The 19,166-nt window shown below is 49.7% G+C and overlaps 2 protein-coding genes across 3 annotated transcripts in view; both read left to right on the forward strand.

Moving 5' to 3' along the window:
* LOC102432117 (gasdermin-C-like) overlaps window positions 1-9,455 on the forward strand; it is a 23,946-nt gene extending 14,491 nt beyond the window's left edge. For both annotated transcript variants that reach the window (XM_023757766.1, XM_023757764.1), the window contains 3 exons: window positions 1,072-1,183; window positions 3,600-3,647; window positions 8,837-9,455. In XM_023757766.1, coding sequence (XP_023613534.1) covers window positions 1,072-1,183; window positions 3,600-3,647; window positions 8,837-8,946 — 270 coding nt within the window. In that variant the 3' untranslated portion in view covers window positions 8,947-9,455. The remainder of the gene's footprint in view (window positions 1-1,071; window positions 1,184-3,599; window positions 3,648-8,836) is intronic.
* A 6-nt stretch (window positions 9,456-9,461) lies between these two features.
* LOC111826950 (gasdermin-C-like) lies at window positions 9,462-16,592 on the forward strand. The gene is made up of 5 exons (XM_023757767.1): window positions 9,462-9,487; window positions 13,189-13,331; window positions 13,657-13,786; window positions 14,231-14,304; window positions 14,969-16,592. The coding sequence occupies exons 1-5, from the start codon at window positions 9,463-9,465 to the stop codon at window positions 15,206-15,208; spliced, it is 612 nt and encodes a 203-aa protein (XP_023613535.1). The 5' UTR covers window position 9,462; the 3' UTR covers window positions 15,209-16,592.
* Window positions 16,593-19,166: the final 2,574 nt, after the last annotated feature.

Raw genomic sequence — 19,166 nt, forward strand, 5'->3', positions numbered from 1 at the left:
CCCCCGCCGAGTATACAAATTTTTGTGCACCGGCCTCTAGTTTTTAAATAATTATTTATTGTTGAAAGTATTACATATGTCCCTCCCCCCCACCCTTATTGAATCCCTCCAGCCTGCCCCTGCCCTCCCTCCCCCTGCTCACTACCCCAGGCCTTCAGCACCCCATTGTCTGTGTCCATGGTTTATGCATCTATGCATACAAGGTCTTTGGTAGATTACCTCCCACCCACCCACCCTCCCCCACATTCCCTCTGAGATTTCTCACTCTGTTCCATGCTTCCATCTACTCCATTCATCAGTTTATTTTGTTATTTTGTTACTTAGATTCCACATATGAGTGAAGATCTCTTAGCAAATTAATCACAGTGGTTTAAAATTCCCAGTCTAAGAATTCCAACATCCATGTTATAATTGAGTCTGATTCTCAGCTTGTTATGTTTCTTCAAACTGTTGTTTGCCTTTGAATATGCCTTGTAATTTTTTGTTTTTGTTGAAAGCTGGATATGATACATGTGATAAAGGAACTCTGGTAAACTGGTCTTTAGTGATATGGCGGTAGGTGTATGACAAGGGAAGACTCTATAGTCCTATGAATGGGTCCCGGTATTTTCCTTTTTTTTAGTGAGCCTGTGCCCTGGGCTGTGAACTCACAAGAGCTTCTCAGTGCTCTCTCCCCTCTTGGATGTGGCAGGAGGGTAGAGGGAACTAGATTTGGATGATGCCCTTGCCCTGCATGGAAGACGAGAAGAGGCTGGAGTTGGGTATTTTCCTTTTATCAATTGCTTCGGCTCCTATAAAGAGTAGGAAAATGATACCCTCATCATCAACAAGAGGAAGTGACTAGATGTACTTGAATCTGAATAATCGAATCATTGCAGTATCAACATGAAATTGAGGGATGTGAGGATAAATATGGGATGAAACAAGGAAAAAACGAGCAGGAACTTGAAACCAGGAGTAGAGAGGGTGAGGGCAGGGGGCTGCTGATCCCTTTTCTCATGAGCTTTCTAGATGTATTTGACTTTAAAACGACATGCATGTATGACGGTGTCACCTGGCTTTTGTTCCCAGGGTAAAGGACAGGCAGAGGGTCTCAAAGTGAGAGAGAAGAAGCTGACTGTGCCGAAGGGCTCGGTGGTGGCCTATAAGAGGAAGCAGCTGATTTTCTACAGGAGAGGCTGGGGTAAGCAGAGGCTGAAGGAGGCAGTGGGGCATGGGGTCCTGCTTCTCCTGGGAAGAGAAATGAGAAGGGGAGACCATCATCAGGCAACCTTGGCTTCTCTACCTGTTCAGAGAGAAGCAGCATTTCCCAGCTGTCCAGGGCACACACATCACCACTAACCACAGCCAACTCCAAGCAAGATCCCACTGAATTGTTGCTCTGGGAGGCAGGGACAGTATCCTCCATGATAACTGCTGACAAGTGTGAACTAAATGGAGATGGACTTTGAAGGCTGATTCTTTTTTTTAAAAATATATTTTATTGATTTTTTACAGAGAGAAAGGGTAAAGGATAGAGAGTTACAAACATCCATGAGAGAGAAACATCGACCAGCTGCCTCCTGAACACCCCTTATTGGGGATGTGTCCGCAACCAAGGTACATGCCCTTGACCGGAATCAAACCTGGGACCCTTGAGTCTGCAGGCCGACGCTCTATCCACTGAGCCAAACCGGTTAGGGCTGAAGGCTGATTCTGATGCAAGGGGTCCCCAATGTGGAGGTGTGCCTAGCGCTGGGCGAGGCATGATCCTACAACCATCCATCTCTATTCCAGGTCCCCCCACTCTCAGCAGCTCACCTGGGGGAGCCACGAGACCTCCCAGGTTACCCATACCCCCACGGTAAAGGTCGTAACATATCGGCACAACCACGAGCAAAACTGCAGAGGCAGTGCTCTAACCATACATGCAGGATTGTGTCTGCATCTCTCCCTCCCTCACCTGCCACAGGATGCAGCTTTCCCCAACACACTGGTTCTGACTTCACATGGGAGAACCATTGCATTAAATACAACTACAAACAGGGTCGAATAGTGGATGTTGTAAACACAACCAGCTCAGGGTCCTTGGCCTCTCCCTGCCCAAATGTGGAGTCCCAGGGAGAGGTCAGCCTGAGGAGGGGTCCAGCTCCTCAGAGATCAGGGGCTTCACTCACCATACAAAACACTTTCCATCTCTCTCTCTCTCTCTCTCTCTCTCTCTCTCTCTCTCTCTCTCTCTCTCACACACACACACACACACACACACACACACACACACACACACACACGCACACACAGCTATCCACAGAGTCCTCCCTGCAGCATCTGGTGAAGGGCAGGTCCTGCTGTCAGTGACCTCCTGTCAGTGGCAATAGATGGAATGAGTATGCGCTCTCCAATCTTGTGGGGTCAGTAGCTCAACTCAATCTTTAATATTATGTTTTATAAGTGTTGACAGGTGTGAACTAAATGGAGATGGACTCTGAAGGCTTACCTCTGTGATCATGTCCTGCCCACTAGGGAGAGCTTGGCACTTGTCTGTTTCTACAGTTCTGGCTTAAGGGTGGCTAGAAGGACCCTTTACAAAGAATGGGCCAGTGCAGTAAACATTGCACTTCCATGAACTAATTCCCTCCTCCTAACACTTCATAGAGTAAACTTCTATAAAGAACAGTTCAATAACGCTTGCATAATTCATAATCCGAATTCCTCTGTCCCCCATCTTATCTATGAAATGGAAGTGAAACCCTCTCTCTAGAGCTGATGGAGATAAATGTCTGATGAGGTGGCTGAGCCAAATCTATCTTCCCTCCCTCCCGTTCACCTGGACCCTTCCGCTGACCTGACCACTACGTCTGGTCTCTGCCATCTCATAACCCCTCACCCACGTCCCCTCTTCCCACCGAGCGTCCCCTCACTGCCAACTTCCTTAAGGAATCTTCTGCACCCTGCTCACTGCCTCCTCGGTGTCCATGCCTCGCCCCACTGCAGTGTGTCCTCGAGGGATTTAATCACATCATCATCAACTACCACACATTCGTTATTCCCACCTTGGACTCTCTTCTCCCTGGCTACTGCGTCACCATGGTCTTGGGGTCTCCTGTAATGGGACTGCTTTCCCTCTGCCTCCTTCCTTCATGGGCTCCTGGCCCTTGTCAAACACTTAAATCTGATCATTAGGAGTTTCAGAACTATGAACATTTCTCTATGTGAAATGTGAAACCACCCAGGAGGAGGGCAGGAAGGGCCTAGATGCGTGAAGGAGGAGCCTCTGTGGGAGGAAGACAAAGGACAATGGGAGGCGATTTCCTTTCCGTGGACAAGGCAGTCCTCCAATAGGAGACTAGAGTGGGTAACCATAACCCAGGTGCCTATGGAAACTGCAGGTTCTAGCTTCCTTTTTGGAGAGGCTGGTGCAGAAGGTATGGAATGAGGCCAGGGACTCTGAGTTTCCACAAGCGGCCCAGGTGATTCTGATGCAAGGGGTCCCCAGAGTATCCTGAGAAAAGGTGCCACACCTGGCCTAGAGGGAGAAGTGTGGGGGCTGCAGGTGGGGGAGGTGAGAGGTTCCAGCAGGCATACCCTCGACTCTGCTGACCTGGCTTCTTCCCACCCAGTCATTCACCACATCGCAGATGAAGACAAGCAAGAAACCTTTCCAGCAGGTGAGTTGGGCAGGTTCTCTGCTTGAATCTCAGGCCCTGCTGAGCCCTTGACCCTCTTTGACCCATAAACATGCTGCTGGGGCTCAGCCCCAACAGACCCTCAGGGAAACCTTCCCCAGCCAGGCTCCTCCACCACCTCCTCATCTCACTGCTGTGACCCACACAGGCCCCTGGCCTCAGGGCGAGCCTGTCTCCTCTGAGTACTGGGGTAGGAGTGTGTGTGTTGGGGAGTGAAGACTAAGCTGTTGTGAGTGACCACTTCTGTTTCTCTTCCCAACAGCAAGCACAGTCCTTAAGTGGACAGGAGACTGTAGAGACAGGAAAGTGGGATGTGATCCCTTCATGAGGCCCCTTTTTACTACTGAAACCCCACATGATTGCCTTTGCTGTCCTCGCCCAAGCCACTGGGCTGTGGTTCCCTGGACAAAGGGCAGGGGTGGATGGAAAAGAGGGGTCAGGGAGAAGGGGGCAGAATGTAGACAAATTGAGAGTCTTCAGAGACTAAATTTTGGGTGGCATTTTAATTTCTCTTCTAGGCAGCAGAGAATCTTTCCGCTTTCTAACAATGAGTGTGTGTTTGCTGGGGTAGGGGAGGGTCCTCCCCTAGTACCTATCTGATGAGCAGGGCAGGTTACCCCTGCCTTTGCTTCCATGGCCCTGGGGCCTGGCCATAGTCTCTGTGGGATGGGAAAGGTCAGGAAAGATCAGAAAGTTGGAGGGATGGACTGGGATGAAGCAGGAAGAGGTTTGCAAGAGGGTGGCAGCAGTAGAGTGCTGAACCCTTGTAAGTATCTCTAAAGCAAATTTGGCAGGTGAGAAAGGGAGAAGACCACTTGCCATTCTTTTTCTAGCAAGAATTACAGGAACCGTTTTGTCTGGGTGTTTACTAAGAGGGAACCTGAAGCCTACTGGGTAAGGAAGACACAATCTCAGAACCCATAGTGACGTTTCCAAGCAACTCAGAAAACTGAGTTTTACTTCCAAATTATACTTTCGTAGCCTCGTCATGCTCGTCTCGTCCTCCTTCATTCCTTCCTTCGTTCCTCCTTCCTTCCTCCTTCTTTATTTGTGGGTACATGCAACAACCAGCTCAGGGTCCTTGGTATCTGTGCCCAAATGTGGAATCCCAGGTAGAGGCCCGCCTGATATGTCTACATGGAGATTGGCGGTTCCCCACACATGTACACACTCACTGTTCACTATAGTGTCCTCCTTGCAACGTCTGTTGAAGGGTGGGTCCTGCTGTCAGTGACCTCATGTCAGTGGCAATAGGTGCAATGCGTATGAGCTCTCTAATCTTGTGGGGTCAGTAGTTACACTCAAACTTCTAAATTATGTTTTCTAACTGTTGACAAGTGTGAACTAAATGGAGATGGACTTTGAAGGCTAACCTCACAGCAGTGTCAGCAAGTCATTCCCTGCCCAAACTGGGCGCATGGGGCTTGTCTGTTTCTGCAGTTCAGGCCTAAGGGTAACTAGAAAGAACCTTCACAAAGAATGGCCCAGTGCAGTGAACATTGCACTTCCATGAACAAATTTCATCCTCATAACAAATCAGAGAGAAAAATAATTTGCTATAGGCCTTACTATGTGACTTTGGAGAAAATCATAATTCTTCTTTCACCCATCTTATCTATGAAATGGCAGTGGGACCCTCTCTCTAGAGCTGACAGAGATAAATGTCTGATAAGGTGGCTGACCAAATCTATCTTCCCTCTCTCCAGTTCATCTGGACGCTTCCCTGACCTGACCACAACATTAGGTCTCTGCCATCTCGTAACCTCTTACCCATGTCTCCTCTTCTCACCCAGCATCCCCTCACTGTCAACTTCCTTAAAGAATCTTCTGCACCCTGCTCACTGCCTCCTCAGTGTCCATGCCTTGCCCCACTGCAGTCTGTCCTCCAATGAATTTACTCTCATCATCATCAACAAGCACACACTTGATTATTCCCACCTTGGACTCTCTTCTCCCTGGCTACTGTATCACCATGGTTCATGGGGTCTCCTATAATGGGACTGCTTTCCCTCTGTCTTCTTCCTCAGGGGCTCCTGGCCCTTGTCAAACACTTAAATTTTATCTTGAAGAGTTTCAGAATGGTGAACATTTCTCTACGTGAAATGTGAAATCACCCAGGAGCATGGCAGGGAGTAGACACGTGAGGTAGGGCCCTCTGGGAGAGGAAGACAAAGGGCAGGAAGGATGAGATTTCCTTTCCATGGAAAAGGCTGATCTCCAATGTGAGACTAGAGTGGATAACCATCACCCAGGTGCCCATTGAAAAGGCAGGTTCTAACTTCCTTTTTAGAGAGCCTGGTGCAGAAGGTATGGAGTGAGGCCAGGGACTCTGAGTTCCCACAGTGTCCCAGGTGATTTTGATGCAAGGGGTCCCCAGGGCACCCTGAGCAAAGCTGCCACACTTGGCCCAGAAGAGAGGCTGTAGGTTCAGGGTGGTGAGAGGCTCCAGTAGGGATACCCTCAGCTCAGCTGACCTGGCTTCTTTCCACACAGGCTTGAGATGCATGGCAGCTGATGAGCAAGTCATTTCAGTAGGTGAGTTGGGCAGGTTCTCTGCTGGGATCTCAGGCCCTGCTGAGCCCTTGACCCTCTTTGACCCATAAACACCCTCGTGGGGCTCAGCCCCAACAGAGGAAGGTTTCCTCAGGGAAACCTTCCCCAGCCAGGCTCCTCCACCACCTACTCATCTCACTGCTATGACCCACACAGGCCCCTGGCCTCAGGGCAAGCCTGTCTCTTCTGAGTACTGGGGTGGGGAGAGAGAGAGAGAGAGAGAGAGAGAGAGAGAGAGCGAGAGAGAGAGAGAGAGTGAGTTGGGGGAGCAGAGACTGAGCTGTTGTGAGTGACCACTTCTGTTCCTCTTACCAACAGTAAGCATATGTCAACCCCAGTCCTTAAGTGGACAGATAGTATATAGTGGGATGTGATCCCTCCACAAGGCCCCTTTTTACTACTGAAACCCCACGTGGTTACCTCTGCCATCTTCATCTGAGCCACTGGGCTCTGGTTCCCTAGACAAAGGGCAGGGTGGATGGAAAAGAGGCGAGTAGGGGCAGAATGTAGACAAACTGTAAGTCTTCAGAGCCTAACCTTTGGGTGGTAATTGGATTTCTCTTCTAGGTGGCATGGACCCTGCCACCCCTCGATTGAGTGAGTATGTGTTTGCTGGGGTTGGGGAGGGTCCTCCTTGTACTCATCTGATGAGCAAGGCAAATTAGCCCTGTCTTGCCACCATGGCCCCTGGGCCTGGCTATAGTTTCTGTAGGTTAGGGAGGGCAAAGGAGGGTCAGGAAGGGTCATGACAGGTTGGAAAGTTGGAGGGATGGACTGGCATGAAGCAGGAAGAGGTTAAGCAAGAGGAGGGTGGCAGTAGAGGGCAGAACCCTTGGAAATGTCTCTAAAGCTAATTTGGGGGATCAGAAAGGAAGATGACCACTTGCCATTCTTTTTCTAGAAAGAATACAGGAACACTTTTGACTAGGTGTTTACTAAGAGGGAACCAGAAGCCTGCTGGGTAGGGAAGACCCAATCTCAGAACTCAAATTGGAGGTTTCCAAGCAACTCAGAAAACTGAGTTTTACTTCTAAATTTATACATTCCTTAGCCCTTCCTTCCTTCCTTCCTTCCTTCCTTCCTCTCTCTTTCTTTTATTTTTATTCATTTATTTTTTTAAATATAGTTTATTGATTTTTTTACAGAGAGGAAGGGAGAGGGAGAGGGATAGCAAGTTAGAAACATCTATGAGAGAGAAACATCGATTCAGCTGCCTCTTGCACGCCCCCTACTGGGGATGTGCCCGCAACCCAGGTACATGCCCTTGACCAGAATCGAACCTGGGACCCTTGAGTCCGCAGGCCGACGCTCTATCCCCTGAGCCAAACCAGCTAGGGCCTCTCTCTTTCTTTTAATTAATTAATTCGTTCATTCATTTATTTTTGGATGCATGCAACAAGCAGCTCAGGACCCTTGTGCTTTTATGGCCAAATGTTGAGTTCCAGGTAGAGGCCAGCCTCATATGTCTACTTGGACATTGGGGGTTCCCTCACCACACATAACATTCTCTCTCTCTCTCTCTCTCTCTCTCTCTCTTTCTCTCTCTCTCTCTCTCTCTCTCTCTCTCTCTCTCTCTCTCTCTCACACACACACACACACACACACACACACACACACACATGTACACGGTGGGTCCTGCAGTCAGTGACCTCCTATCAGTGGCAATAGATGGAATGAGTATGAGCTCTCCAATCTTGTGGGGTCAGTAGTTAAACTCAAACTTCAAAATTATATTTTATAAGTGTTGACAAGTGTGAACTAAATGGAGATGGACTTTGAAGGCTAAGCTCACAGCAGTGTCTGCAAGTCAGGCCCTACCCATGGGGCTTGCCTGTTTCTACAGTTTAGGCCTAAGGGTAACTAGAAGGAACCTTTACAAAGAATGGCCCAAAGCAGTGAGCATTGCCCTTCCATAAACTAATTCCGTCCTCCTATCACTTTATAGAGTAAGCTAATATGAAGAACAGTTCAATAATTGTCCATAGCCCTTGCTCTGTGACTTCGGAGATAATCAGAATTTACTCTCATCATCATCAACACCCCCACACTTGATTATTCCCGCCTTGGACTCTCTTCTCCCTGGATACTGCATCACCATGGTCTTTGGTGTCTCCTATAATGGGACTGCTTTCCCTTTGTCTCCTTCCTTCATGGGCTCCTGGCCCTTGTCACACACTTAAATCTGATCTTTAAGAGTTTCAGAACTTTGAACATTTCTCTACGTGAAATGTGAAATCACCCAGGAGCATGGCAGGGAGTAGACACGTGAGGTAGGGCCCTCTGGGAGAGGAAGACAAAGGGCAGGAAGGACAAGATTTCCTTTCCATGGAAAAGGCTGATCTCCAATGTGAGACTAGAGTGGATAACCATCACCCAGGTGCCCATTGAAAAGGCAGGTTCTAACTTCCTTTTTAGAGAGCCTGATGCAGAAGTTATGGAGTGAGGCCAGGGACTCTGAGTTCCCACAGTGTCCCAGGTGATTTTGATGCAAGGGGTCCCCAGGGCACCCTGAGCAAAGCTGCCACACTTGGCCCAGAAGAGAGGCTGTAGGTTCAGGGTGGTGAGAGGCTCCAGTAGGGATACCCTCAGCTCAGCTGACCTGGCTTCTTTCTACACAGGCTTGAGAGGCATGGCAGCTGATGAGCAAGTCATTTCAGTAGGTGAGTTGGGCAGGTTCTCTGCTGGGATCTCAGGCCCTGCTGAGCCCTTGACCCTCTTTGACCCATAAACACCCTCGTGGGGCTCAGCCCCAACAGAGGAAGGTTTCCTCAGGGAAACCTTCCCCAGCCAGGCTCCTCCACCACCTACTCATCTCACTGCTATGACCCACACAGGCCCCTGGCCTCAGGGCAAGCCTGTCTCTTCTGAGTACTGGGGTGGGGAGAGAGAGAGAGAGAGAGAGAGAGAGAGAGAGAGAGAGAGAGAGAGAGAGTTGGGGGAGCAGAGACTGAGCTGTTGTGAGTGACCACTTCTGTTCCTCTTACCAACAGTAAGCATATGTCCACCCCAGTCCTTAAGTGGACAGATAGTATATAGTGGGATGTGGTCCCTCCACAAGGCCCCTTTTTACTACTGAAACCCCACGTGGTTACCTCTGCCATCTTCATCTGAGCCACTGGGCTCTGGTTCCCTAGACAAAGGGCAGGGTGGATGGAAAAGAGGCGAGTAGGGGCAGAATGTAGACAAACTGTAAGTCTTCAGAGCCTAACCTTTGGGTGGTAATTGGATTTCTCTTCTAGGTGGCATGGACCCTGCCACCCCTCCAATGGGTGAGTACGTGTTTGCTGGGGTTGGGGAGGGTCCTCCTTGTACTCATCTGATGAGCAGGGCAGATTAGCCCTGTCTTGCCACCATGGCCCCTGGGCCTGGCTATAGTTTCTGTAGGTTAGGGAGGGCAAAGGAGGGTCAGGAAGGGTCATGACAGGTTGGAAAGTTGGAGGGATGGACTGGCATGAAGCAGGAAGAGGTTAAGCAAGAGGAGGGTGGCAGTAGAGGGCAGAACCCTTGGAAATGTCTCTAAAGCTAATTTGGGGGATCAGAAAGGAAGATGACCACTTGCCATTCTTTTTCTAGAAAGAATACAGGAACACTTTTGACTAGGTGTTTACTAAGAGGGAACCAGAAGCCTGATGGGTAGGGAAGACCCAATCTCAGAACTCAAATTGGAGGTTTCCAAGCAACTCAGAAAACTGAGTTTTACTTCTAAATTTATACATTCCTTAGCCCTTCCTTCCTTCCTTCCTCTCTCTTTCTTTTATTTTTATTCATTTATTTATTTATTTTTTAAATATAGTTTATTGATTTTTTTACAGAGAGGAAGGGAGAGGGAGAGGGATAGCAAGTTAGAAACATTGATGAGAGAGAAACATCGATTCAGCTGCCTCTTGCACGCCCCCTACTGGGGATGTGCCCGCAACCCAGGTACATGCCCTTGACCAGAATCGAACCTGGGACCCTTGAGTCCGCAGGCCGACGCTCTATCCGCTGAGCCAAACCAGCTAGGGCCTCTCTCTTTCTTTTAATTAATTAATTTGTTCATTCATTTATTTTTCTTTTAATTAATTAATTCGTTCATTCATTTATTTTTGGATGCATGCAACAAGCAGCTCAGGACCCTTGTGCTTTTATGGCCAAATGTTGAGTTCCAGGTAGAGGCCAGCCTCATATGTCTACTTGGACATTGGGGGTTCCCTCACCACACATAACATTCTCTCTCTCTCTCTCTCTCTCTCTCTCTCTCTCTCTCTCACACACACACACACACACACACACACACACACACACACATGTACACACTCACTGTTCATTATAGTATTCTCACTGCAACATCTGGTGAAGGGTGGGTCCTGCAGTCAGTGACCTCCTGTCAGTGGCAATAGATGGAATGAGTATGAGCTCTCCAATCTTGTGGGGTCAGTAGTTAAACTCAAACTTCAAAATTATATTTTATAAGTGTTGACAAGTGTGAACTAAATGGAGATGGACTTTGAAGGCTAAGCTCACAGCAGTGTCTGCAAGTCAGGCCCTACTCATGGGGCTTGCCTGTTTCTACAGTTTAGGCCTAAGGGTAACTAGAAGGAACCTTTACAAAGAATGGCCCAAAGCAGTGAGCATTGCCCTTCCATAAACTAATTCCGTCCTCCTATCACTTTATAGAGTAAGCTAATATGAAGAACAGTTCAATAATTGTCCATAGCCCTTGCTCTGTGACTTCGGAGATAATCAGAATTTACTCACGTCGTCATCAACACCCCCACACTTGATTATTCCCGCCTTGGACTCTCTTCTCCCTGGATACTGCATCACCATGGTCTTTGGTGTCTCCTATAATGGGACTGCTTTCCCTCTGTCTCCTTCCTTCATGGGCTCCTGGCCCTTGTCAAACACTTAAATTTTATCTTGAAGAGTTTCAGAATGGTGAACATTTCTCTACATGAAATGTGAAATCACCCAGGAGCATGGCAGGGAGTAGACACGTGAGGTAGGGCCCTCTGGGAGAGGAAGACAAAGGGCAGGAAGGACAAGATTTCCTTTCCATGGAAAAGGCTGATCTCCAATGTGAGACTAGAGTGGATAACCATCACCCAGGTGCCCATTGAAAAGGCAGGTTCTAGCTTCCTTTTTAGAGAGCCTGATGCAGAAGGTATGGAGTGAGGCCAGGGACTCTGAGTTACCACAAGCATTCCAGGTGATTCTGATGCAAAAGGTCCTAAGGGGACCCTGAGAAAACTGGGAACATCTGGCCCAGATGAGGAAGTGTGGGGGCTGCTGGTGCAGGGATGTGAGAGGCTCCAGCAGGGATGCCCTTGACTCTGTTGACCTGGCTTCTTCCCACACAGGCATTCTTTCAAGGAATCTTGACCCTTTTTGGACCCATAAACACCCTACTGGGCTCAGACCCACAGACTCACAGGGAAAACTTCCCCAGCCAGGCTCCTCCACCACCTCCTCATCTCACTGCTGTGACCCACACAGGTTCCTGGCCACAGGGAGAGTCACCTGTCTTCTTTGAATACTGGAGTCAGTGTGTGTGTGTTGGCGGGGGGGAGTGGAGACTGAGTCTTTCCAATGGAATGGCAGTAGGAATTGCACTTCACAAGTGAGCAGGTGACTTTAGTGCCAGGAACGTTGGATGTGATCCCTTCACAAGGCCCCTTTTGCACAATTGAAATCCCAGGTGATTGCCTTTGCCATCCTCACATGAGCCACTGGACTCTGGTTCCCTGGGCAAAGGACAGGGAATGGAAAAGACAGGGTTGGGGAGAAGGGACAGAATATAGACAAACCGAGATTCTTCAGAGACTAACTCTTGGATGTGTTGTTAATTTCTCCATAGGCACCCAATAGGAGTGTGTGTTTGCTGGGGTGGGGAGGGTCCTCATTGTACTCATCTGGTGAGCAGGGCAGAGTGCCCCTGCCTTTGCCACCATGGCCCCAGGACCTGGCCATAGTTTCTGTGGGATGGGAAGGGTCAGGAAGGGTCAGGAATGTGGAGGGATGGACTGGGATGGAGCAGAAAGAGGTTAAGCAAGAGGGTGGCAGCAGTAGAGGGCGGAAGCTAGGAAGTGTCTCTCAAGCAAATTTGGGGGGTGAGAAAGGGAGATGACCACTTGCCATTCTCTTCCTAGGAAGGGTGCAGGAACCCCTTGGGCTGGGTGTTCACTAAGAGGGAACCTGAGGCTGCTGGGTAGGAATGGCAGAGCTCAGAACCCAAATTGGAGGTTTCCAAACTACTCAGAAAACTGAGCTTTACTTCCAAATTTATACTTTGGTCATGGCTACTTTTCATTCATTCATTCATTCATTCATTCATTCATTCATTTGTGGGTGCATGCAGCAAACATTTATTGAGGGCTCATTGGGCAGGAGGCATTTTCTGAGCACTGGGATAGGGCAGTGAACCAAATAGAAATGCCTGCCTCCCTGGCGCTTCCATTCTAGTGACTTCTCACTCTCACTAGGGCCACCTTGAGGCCACCTCAGGTATCCTGGCAGAAGCAGGCAGCCTCCAACATCCACTCCTTGGTTAATTCCTTATAGACCCTGAAGATACAGGCACAAGTGCATGTATTACTAAGCACTTTATATACATATTCATATAATTGTCATGACACCCTCATTTTGAAGTCCAATGCTAGAATCTCTGACATTTTCATCTCTGGAGACCACTCTAGCACCCACATTATTTGCAACGTGTAAGAAGTGAGCACCTGGCCAGTTTCTTCCTCTTTCCGTAACCCTTTCCCGGATCCTCTCCTCTCATCCTTGTGTGTATCCCCCACCTCATTTCATCAGAGACTTTCCATCTTTCTGGCCTATTGTGGCAATTCATCTCAGAGCTCAAGCATGCCATCTTCAGAGATGCTCTGGGTCAGCAGCTTGAAGGGAAGAGGAATTTTGCTCATGTTGATGGGAAAGGAATGGTCTAATCTGAGAATTGTCTCCGTTTCTGGTTGGCATTAATGCCCAGGGGCAGATTTCAAGCTGCTACAAGAGGAAGTTTCCCAGAACGTCAAAGCAGCCGAGCTCTCGAAGGACATGCAGAACGTTGTGTTCTCCAACCTCCTGGCCATGCTTGGGGACCGCGAGGCTCTTCAGGACCTCATGGACACGGTGAGGGGCCCCGCCGCTCCCTAAGCCTGATCTGTCTTGTAAATGGGGGATGTTTCAGAGGTAGGGCTGCCAAGGTGTGTGGGGAAAGGAAAATGGGGGTAATCTTAGTGGGATGAGAAGGATGTCTGAGGTTGGGGACTATGTCCTGTGTCCAATGACCAGGGCCAGGGAAGGCAGCCCTTACAGGCTGGGGGTGCTCCATGTTCCCTGAGGGTGCATGGAGCCATTACCCCCACTCCTTGGTTAATCACTTGTAGGCACAGAATTTACAGGCGAAGTCACTGATGTTATTATCACCATCATTAATAAGCCCTGTCTCCTATAGCTTGAACAGGAACCCTTCGGTCATTTGGATGGCCCTGGTGGCACCATCCTAACTGAACTGCGAAAGGACTCCCATTATCCAGAAGTTGGCTCAAAGTGCCTCATCCTTTACCTGCTTGAAGCCTTAATGGGTAAGAGTGGTTTAGGAAGAGAATGGGGGTGGGCCCCTCAGAGCCCCGAAAGGGCTGCATTAGGTGTCACCTCTCCAAACCCTTTGACATGTTATGATTTTTCACCCTCACATCACAGGCCTCTCCGAGGTCAGCAGGGCTCAGTGTGATGAGCTTGCCCTGTGACAGAGCCTGAGGTCTGCAAGGCCAGCCAGGTTCATACAGCGGATCAGTGGGCGGTGATGCCAGGTCCAGCCACAGAAGCCCACCCTGGACCATGTTAGGTGGCTTCCTGGAGACCATCCCATGAGCACGAGCAGAAGGGGGACTTTCCAGGGCAGGGAACTTGACCTTCACGCCAGCGAGTTTTATTCCTCTGCCTCAGAGTTCGCTTCTAAAGGTCTCTGAGTTCACCGTGGAGACAGGAAAATCTGACTCTTTCCCCAAATGTCCCCCTGTCCCCAGTGCTGAGTGACATCCAACATGTTCTGCTGGCTCAGTCCATGGAGAAGAGGATCCTCCTTCCGCAGAGGGACCTGGTGAGCAATCCCCAGGGGCCGGCGTCCTGGAAAAGAGTGAGGGAAGCAGGATAAGAATGGTTCTGAGAAAGGAGAGATGACTCGGGTTGCTGCTGGGAGGGGAGGGGAGGTCCCGGTGTGGGCCTGGGAAATCCAGGCTGCATCTCTGTCTGGGAAACAGGCCCAGTGGGCATGAGTCTACCTGGGGAAGATCTCTGTTTCCATGGCAACCCCTGCAGAGGGCCCCTCCCCCCAGTTCTAAAATAGCAATCTGTGAATACAGGTTTGGGGAGCTCAGGCCATCTGAGTTATACCCCTGATGTACTCAAACAGTTACCATTTGCAAATCGGACACACTCTCTCTGTATGCATATATATGTAAGTGCATATGTGTGTGTAGACACGTACATACACACATTGCACACGCAGGCATACACACACAATTCCAAACCCCACTATTCTGCTGAGTAAGTGTCAGTGTCCCTATTTATCAGCTGAGGAGCCAGTGCTCAGTGATTTCCAACAACGTGTCCGTGGTCACACTGACCACAATATAGGAACAGGTCGCGACCCCAGAGCTCCTGCCCCCACAGTCACCCTGCATGACCCCTGGCCCTTGGGACCGAAGGTTCTCTCTTCCTGACCTCAGAGGCTGGCCTGTAACATCTGATACTGTTTCTTCAAGGTGAGGAGCATCCTGGAGCCCAACTTCAACTGCTCTGAGAACACTCCCTTTACCCTCCAGCCTGAGCTCCTGGCCCCACTCCAGGGGGAGGGCTTGGCCATTACCTATGGGCTGCTGGACGAGTGTGGCCTGAAGATGGAGGTAAACACCACCAGGTCAACCTGGGACCCGGAAGCCAAGGAGCCCCTGACTGCCCTCTATGGGGCCCTCTTCGTGCTGAGCCAGCTGGCTGAGGCCTGAGCCCTCCTGGGGGCAGGTCATGGAGTCCGTCCAGTGAGGCTAGTCAGTCCTGGTCCGTCCTTTGCTGCAAACACCCCCAGGCTCTTCTCTGTATCTGAGTCTGTATCTATTCCACAAATAAGTGATAAGTCTTTGTCTTTGTCTGTTTGACTTATTTGAGTTAGCACAAGGCCTTCGGTTTGTCCATGCTGTTACATATGGGGATGGGCTGGAAGGTGGGGATCATACATGGACATAGGGAGAACATTGAAGGAGTTTCTCTAATTGCTCGGGCACTCAGTGGTATATTTTAAAAAGTAGGAGCTTGAAAAGTAGATATATTTAATTCTGCTTTAAATAGATTCCAGGAGTATTTTGGGGATATATATACATATAAACTCATAGGATCACATCTTTGTGCTTCATCTATTGAATGACTGTGATTAGTGCTATTTTCTAATGAATTTATAATTTACACCAGAAGGGGGCAGCATTGACACACAGAAGGAAGCTTGTTGGTGATGGCAGACACTTTCCTTGATTTGCTTTGAGACTTCTGAGTAAAGGCAGGCCTCTCTCTCTGCTCTGCCTCCCCCACTGCATTGATGTAGAATAGGTGGGGAGAAATGGGGCTGGGGCAGAGGGGGTCAACACTGGCTTCTTTTTATAGCCTCTAGAACCTTCCTTTTAAACACTGCATTGGTTGTATTGAATAATTCCCATAAAGAGCTCTGGGAGGTAAGAGTGAGTTATGGGGAACTTAGAGCTGTTTCCAGTGTTTCCAGAAATGCCAGCCCTTCTGCCGGGATTACTATGGTTCTGTTGTCTCATGCTGAGCCCAGGCAGAAGCCGTGAAGAGCTTGAATGTCACTCAGTAAGGAGGGTATATAGTTTCTAAATTAATTCAGCCAAGCATGGGAACATTTCTCAAAATATTGCAACCTTGATCAACCCATCGGAAAGCAGGGCTGGCACAAATGATAGGGGGACTTATGGTCTGATAGATAGAGCACCTGCATTAATCTGGAAAATAATCACATCATTTTAAATCTTAGAACACATATACTAGTACTTATGCGAATAGGGGGTTAAGTTGTTCCTAAGTTTCCTTTCCAAGGCCTGTGCGAAGCGATGGAGGAGGTGACTCAGCTGTGAACTCAGCAAGCAGAACCTATAAGCATGGTCAGACCCACCCACCAGGAGTCAGAACATCATCTCATCAACATCATTTCGTTACCTGATGACAATAGCTTACGTCTGGGGACCTCCAGAGCTGCACATAGCTGCATTGCATCCCCAGCCTCACCCCAGCCCCTTCCCCTGTATAATCCTGTCCCCATTGAATGCTTGTAAGCACCCTCTCTTCTTGGTTAGCTGGCCTCAATAAATGTCTTCTATGATTTGACCCTGCCTTCGTTATTGGACACAGCGACAGGCAGCCCGAGCCTAACCAGGGGTTTCCTGGTAACAAAAATGTGGGGATTTGCTGTCTTCTTGGAGAATGGAGCCCGTCCTCAGGAAGACTTGTGGCTGCACAGGTCTGGGCTGGAGTCTGAGGTTACCGCTGGGCAACCTCTGCCAGACAACTTCATCCACCCCGCTTCCTTTTTCTCGCTTTATTGGGTTGTTATTGGATCAAATTAAATAATGTCTACAAAGAACCTACCCAGTGCCTAACAGGTAGGTGATACTCAATAAGCTGTTCTTGAGTGAACTGAACCGAGACAACAGTGAGGGACACGTTGGAAGCCTGGGTGTCCCTGCTGTGGTCCCACGGGCAGCCCCAAAACCAGCGGGTAGGAGGAGTGGGTCTCTGGTCTGGGACGTTGAACTCTTCAATTTTTAGCTATTCTCAGGCAGTGGAGCATGTCTAAGGATGCCCCTCCCTCTGGTAGGGACTCTAGGCTCTGCTCTTCTCGCCTGCTTCACAGCCTGCAGTAGAGCACTCATCACTAGTTTTTATTATTTTGTTTTGTTTTAACATCAGGGATCTTATAATTTGAATCCAGTTAGCCCTGTGTTATCTGAGATTGGCTTTAAATCCGACCAGTCCTAGTTGTCACAGAGGGAACCAGACAGGGATTTGCTGCCATGATCCACCTTCTCTCCTTTCTGAGGAGGGTGGGGCGCCTCTATGCTGACAGTCTCCTAAGATTAGGGAGGAAGGGAGTGCGTGAATGCAGTGTGGGTAAGCTGTGCCAGGCCTTCTTCCTTGGCGTTTTCAGGCCAGCAGGGGGCAGGAGAGTGTGCCTCCACCTGCCCCAGGTGTGCTGGGAGCAGAGGCAGGAGGTCTCCAGGCAGCTCAAGTCAGAAAGGTACTGCAGGGGCATCGTGCCCAGCTGGCCTTCGCGTGAGTGTCTCTGGTGGCTTTGCTTCTAGAGGACATTGAGACAGTCCCCACGTGGGACCGGAGGCCTTCGTCCCCCTGTGCTTGGGCCTCTCAGGCTGTGTCCTTGCTGATTGTTCGTCCCCTGGATAGAGTGAAGCCCTGCATTCCCTCCACAGGCAGCTTCCCTCCTCCCTCAATAATTGGAACCAATTATGCAAGTTCTAACAGCACTTTTTAGATAATTTCTTTTTTTATTATTTTTTACTTTTTTAAATTTTATTTTATTGCTTAAAGTATTACAAAGAGTATTACATATGTCTCCTTTTTCCCCCCCATGACATTCACCTGGTCTCCCCTACCCCCCAGTGTCTTATGTCCATTGGTTATGCTTATATGCATGCATACAAGTCCTTCGTTTGATCTCTTACCCCCCCCCTCGCCCCCCAACCCTCCCCAGCCTTTCCGCTGTAGTTTGACAGTCTGTTCGAGGCTGCTCTGTCTCTATCTATTTTTGTTCATCAGTTTATAATGGTCTTTATCTACACTAATAAAAGAGAAACATGGTAATTAGCGTACGACCGCTACCCTTCCCATTGGCTAATCAGCATATCCTTATGCAAATTAACTGTCAGCCAAGATGGCGGCCGGCAGCCAGGCAGCTGGAAGCGAACATGAGGCTCGCTTGCTCCAGTGACTGCAGACTCCAACATTCCCCGCCTGACTTGCCGGCCTCTGAGCTGCAACTCTAAGAAACTATGTACTATGTTGCAAATAAGAAGCTAAACAAAACCCCAGAAACCAGCTTTCAGCCAGCCGGGATCTCAGAGCTGGAGTTATACATTGTTTTGCTTATAGAACGCAAACAAACCAGATAGCTTCTTTCAGCAGCGGAAGCCTCAGAGCTAGAGCCAGAGCTAAAGCTGGCCCAGAATAAAAAAGAAAAAAAAGAAGAAAAGGAGCGGTTGGGAGCTTCAGTCAACTGCCAACCTGAAAGCAGCCCTCAGCTCCTCACCCAGACTGGCCAGGCACCCCAGTGGGGACCCCCACCCTGAAGGGTGTGTGACCAGCTGCAAACAGCCATCATCACCTCATCCAGGCTGGCCAGGCACCCCAGTGGGGGACCCCCACCCTGATCCAGGACACTCTTCAGGGCAAACCAGCTGGCCCCCAGGCCTCTATCCTATATAGTAAAAGGGTAATATGCCTCCCAGCACCGGGATCAGCGGAGCCACGAGGCCTCCTGGCACCGGATCAGCGTGACGGGGGCAGCGCCCAAACCCCCTGATCGCCTTGCGGCTCTGTGTGTGACAGGGTGCGGCACCCCAACCCCCCTCCCCCACAGGTCCTGCTCTGTGTGTGACAAGGTAGAGCCATAACCTCCCCATCGGCCCTGCCCTGAGTGTGACAGTGGCGGCGCCCCAACCCCCTCATCGGCCCTACTCTGTGAGTGACAGGGAGGAGCTCCCCAACCCCCTGATTGGCCCTGCTCTGTGCATGACAGGGTATGGAGCCCCAACCCCCCTGATGGGCCCTGCTCTGTGTGTGACAGGGGGTGGCGCCACAACCTCCCTATCGACCCTGCCTTGAATGTGACAGGGGGCGGTGCCCCAACCCCCCATATCAGCCCTACCCTGAGCGTGACTGAGGGTG

This window comes from Myotis lucifugus, unplaced genomic scaffold (assembly GCF_000147115.1).
Source record: "Myotis lucifugus unplaced genomic scaffold, Myoluc2.0 scaffold_113, whole genome shotgun sequence".
Classification (NCBI taxonomy): Eukaryota; Metazoa; Chordata; class Mammalia; order Chiroptera; family Vespertilionidae; genus Myotis; species Myotis lucifugus.